This window comes from Cynoglossus semilaevis, chromosome 13, assembly GCF_000523025.1.
Source record: "Cynoglossus semilaevis isolate Cse_v1.0 chromosome 13, Cse_v1.0, whole genome shotgun sequence".
Classification (NCBI taxonomy): Eukaryota; Metazoa; Chordata; class Actinopteri; order Pleuronectiformes; family Cynoglossidae; genus Cynoglossus; species Cynoglossus semilaevis.
In genome coordinates, this window is record NC_024319.1 from 14,778,602 (window position 1) to 14,781,670 (window position 3,069).

Below are 3,069 nucleotides of genomic sequence, written 5' to 3' on the forward strand. Positions count from 1 at the left end.
TGGACCAGACCAAAGTCATCTACCTAAATTGATAATACTTAATATATATTTAGCCATATGAGCTGAATATACTTTATATATGCAGTACACTATATGTTGACTAAATATCTCTAGTGGTATGGCACAATATGATTCAGTAATCGTATTGTTGCTACTCCATTTCTAGAGATTTAATAATATATACAATTTTTATTTTAACTGCTCATGATCTACCACTACTCCCTCTGTGACCTACTGGTAGATAGGGCTGACCCATATTTATATATGGGGCAGCCCTATAGAGATACAGTGGATATACTGTAATTTTCAGAACAAATGTATCAGTTTGCATATGACACACCTAGACCAGTTCTGTGGCTTCACCCATCGCTTGGCGCGAGAATTAAAATATCTGCTACAGACTGTTCTCATTGGCCGCCTGAAGAAACAAAAGCTCCAGAGCAGAGCTGAAGGCTCTTCATTCCCACTTCCACTTCCACCTCCACCTCCTGCTCCTGCTCCTGCTCCTCTCAGCAACCCGCCTTTTCAGGTAAGAGTTGATGTCTACTAACATCAAACATTGGTTTGTAAAAGCTTATCACTTGAAGCAGCAACAATTACATAAACAGATATAGTAACTGTCATTGTTTTGTTTGTTCTTTTACTTTTGACTTGCTCACTGTCCCTTTTGCTGGCCTCACCCTCCTGTTTGAACAAACCCTTTAGTTTCCTCATGTTCCCTCCAACAGCCTGAAACTGACCCAGAAGTTTTCTGTCTCACATACGTAGGACTTAAGAGAAGATGGCATCTCCATTGCAAGACGCAATATCGACCATCGTTGCTGTGTTCAACAGCTATTCTGCAAGGGAAGGCGATAAGTACAAGCTAAACAAAGCAGAGCTGGCCACCCTGTTTAGGGAACAACTACCAGAATACATGGAAGTAAGTACCTTCAGGGCTCGTGTCATTTCTCCTTCACCTCTTGGTCCAACATTGTTCTTTTCTTTTATGCTCTTGACATCTGCCACACGGTGTGTGTAATATCGTCCATTATAATCAGAATATTTTCTCAGCAACATTCCTCTCTGACGTTAACCCTGCTACCTCACCTTAAATCACCCTCATATTCATTCAGTATTTTAATGAATTCTATTTTAGACTCAAAGATGGCTGTAAATACTCTTCACCTATGTTTGACTAGCACAGGCTACCTGTCAGCTTGTGCAAGGTGACTATATATGGGCTAGCAGTAGCTCCGTAGGCCGTGGGATTGTCGTACAACTATAGGTTTTTAGTCCTGTCTGTGGGTAGATGAGAGTGGTGTTTTGGACTGTTGAATGGTCATCAAGGCTAGAAACGATCATAATACGTCAGTACAGACCATTTCTACTATCATGTTCAAGCTGAAAATGGTTTCCAGTCTTAGCATAAAACTGTTCAAATGTCTTTCTTGTAGAAAAGCGAATGTTCCAAGACCGTGGAACAAATCATGAATGATCTGGATCTGGACAAGGACGGTGAGGTGGACTTCAAAGAGTTCATGAACCTGACTGCCACGTTGACCTGCTTTTGCAATGAATTCTTTGTAGACTTTATGAAATACCTTGAGTGTGAGGGTGAGTGTGAGGGTGGGGATGGAGAGGGGGAGGGGAAAGGGCAAGAGCAGAAGAAATGCCCCATCTGATTCATACCCACTGTTGCATGGTCGTGCATCTGGAAAATAAAAGAACTATAAAATGTTTTGCATCATTTTTTTTGTCCTAAGAGTCTGTGGCTCTGAACACCAGCTATCAAACATATGGCAGTATAACATATATGTGTAATTATTATCACAGAGACCGCCCTGATCTTTGGTGTCATTTATCATCAACTATTTCTTATAGAAACTATAAATAAACAATTTATGGTGGAGGAGCAATGGGTTACTATGGCTAGCAGCAGAGGGTTGTAGGTTAGATTCCAAATTGCCTTACACTCCATGGGAGGGCGGGAGTGAATGGGGGCAAATGGGTCTGGGCCAGGCTACAGGGGGCCTTAGAACTGGGAGAGATCCAGGCTATATGTAAAAACCAAAAGCCTGACACTATAATGTACATTTTCAGTGGGCAATGAGTTAGACGTCTTAGTGAGGTATTATGTGAAGTTTTACTAAATTCACTAAATGAAGCTGACACTTTGGGGAACTTGTTTCTCCTAATTATGGCTCCAAAGTGTAAGTCAGACTCTTCTGACGTTCTGTGTCCTCAGAGGTACTGACGTTCGTGTAAAGTCTGTTGGTCCCAGTTCCTTTGAGCTCATCAGTGTGATCACACTCACCTGTGTTTCTGTGTAATCGGCCTCACTCCTGTCACCTGGTTCCCTGGGTATATAAACCTCCCTCACCCAGTCCTGCTTCATTTGTGTGTTGTTCAGTGTATGTTGTTCATGCTGTATTGTTGTTGTTGTTTATGCTGATGCTGTGTCCATACTTTGTGCCTATGCTCAGTGCTTTGCTCTTCTGTGTTCCTGTTTGTTCCCACCAACAAGTCAAGACATTTAAGTGTTTTTTGAATTGTGCAAGCAACCTTTGGATAAATGTACTTCCTTTGTCCCCACCTGACAAAACCAGTGGAACTGAGTGTTGGTCACCCAGTTTGCATGGTTGTTAGCAGGTGTGCATGGTTAATCAAATGCTGTGGAGTGAGGTTCCTGTGGATCCAGGAAGTCAACTGGTTTTCCAGAATCCACATCAGTGGCTTTTCTAAACATTTTCTGCCACTTTTCCCTGTTTTTTTTTTTTTTATTACTATTGACTATGATCTCATTCTTGGCCTTAACTGAAAAAACAAAAAAACAAAAAATGAGAAAATCTGGGCCAAAAACTGAAAGAAATGTAGTGCCAATTGGTACTATTAGATCTCTGTGAAACCTGTGCTGGCATGAGTGCACTTTTCACTGCCTCTTGAAATTTCAGCATTACACGTTTGCAACTCTCTATCTGTGCATCTTTCTCATATGTATTGAAATACATCCAACACCGCAGACATGTTGGCACTGGTGGCAAGCTGTTTAAACATTTAAACACTGAGCTGGATATGTACTGCAGGTAT

General features: G+C 41.4%; 1 protein-coding gene across 1 annotated transcript; it reads left to right on the top strand.

The window, feature by feature from the left end:
- The first annotated feature begins 351 nt into the window (after positions 1-351).
- On the top strand, positions 352-1,721 carry LOC103388691 (protein S100-A1-like). The gene is made up of 3 exons (XM_008323805.2): positions 352-529; positions 769-922; positions 1,437-1,721. Exons 2-3 carry the CDS (start codon positions 782-784, stop codon positions 1,662-1,664), a joined length of 369 nt encoding a protein of 122 aa, XP_008322027.1. The 5' UTR covers positions 352-529; positions 769-781; the 3' UTR covers positions 1,665-1,721.
- Positions 1,722-3,069: the final 1,348 nt, after the last annotated feature.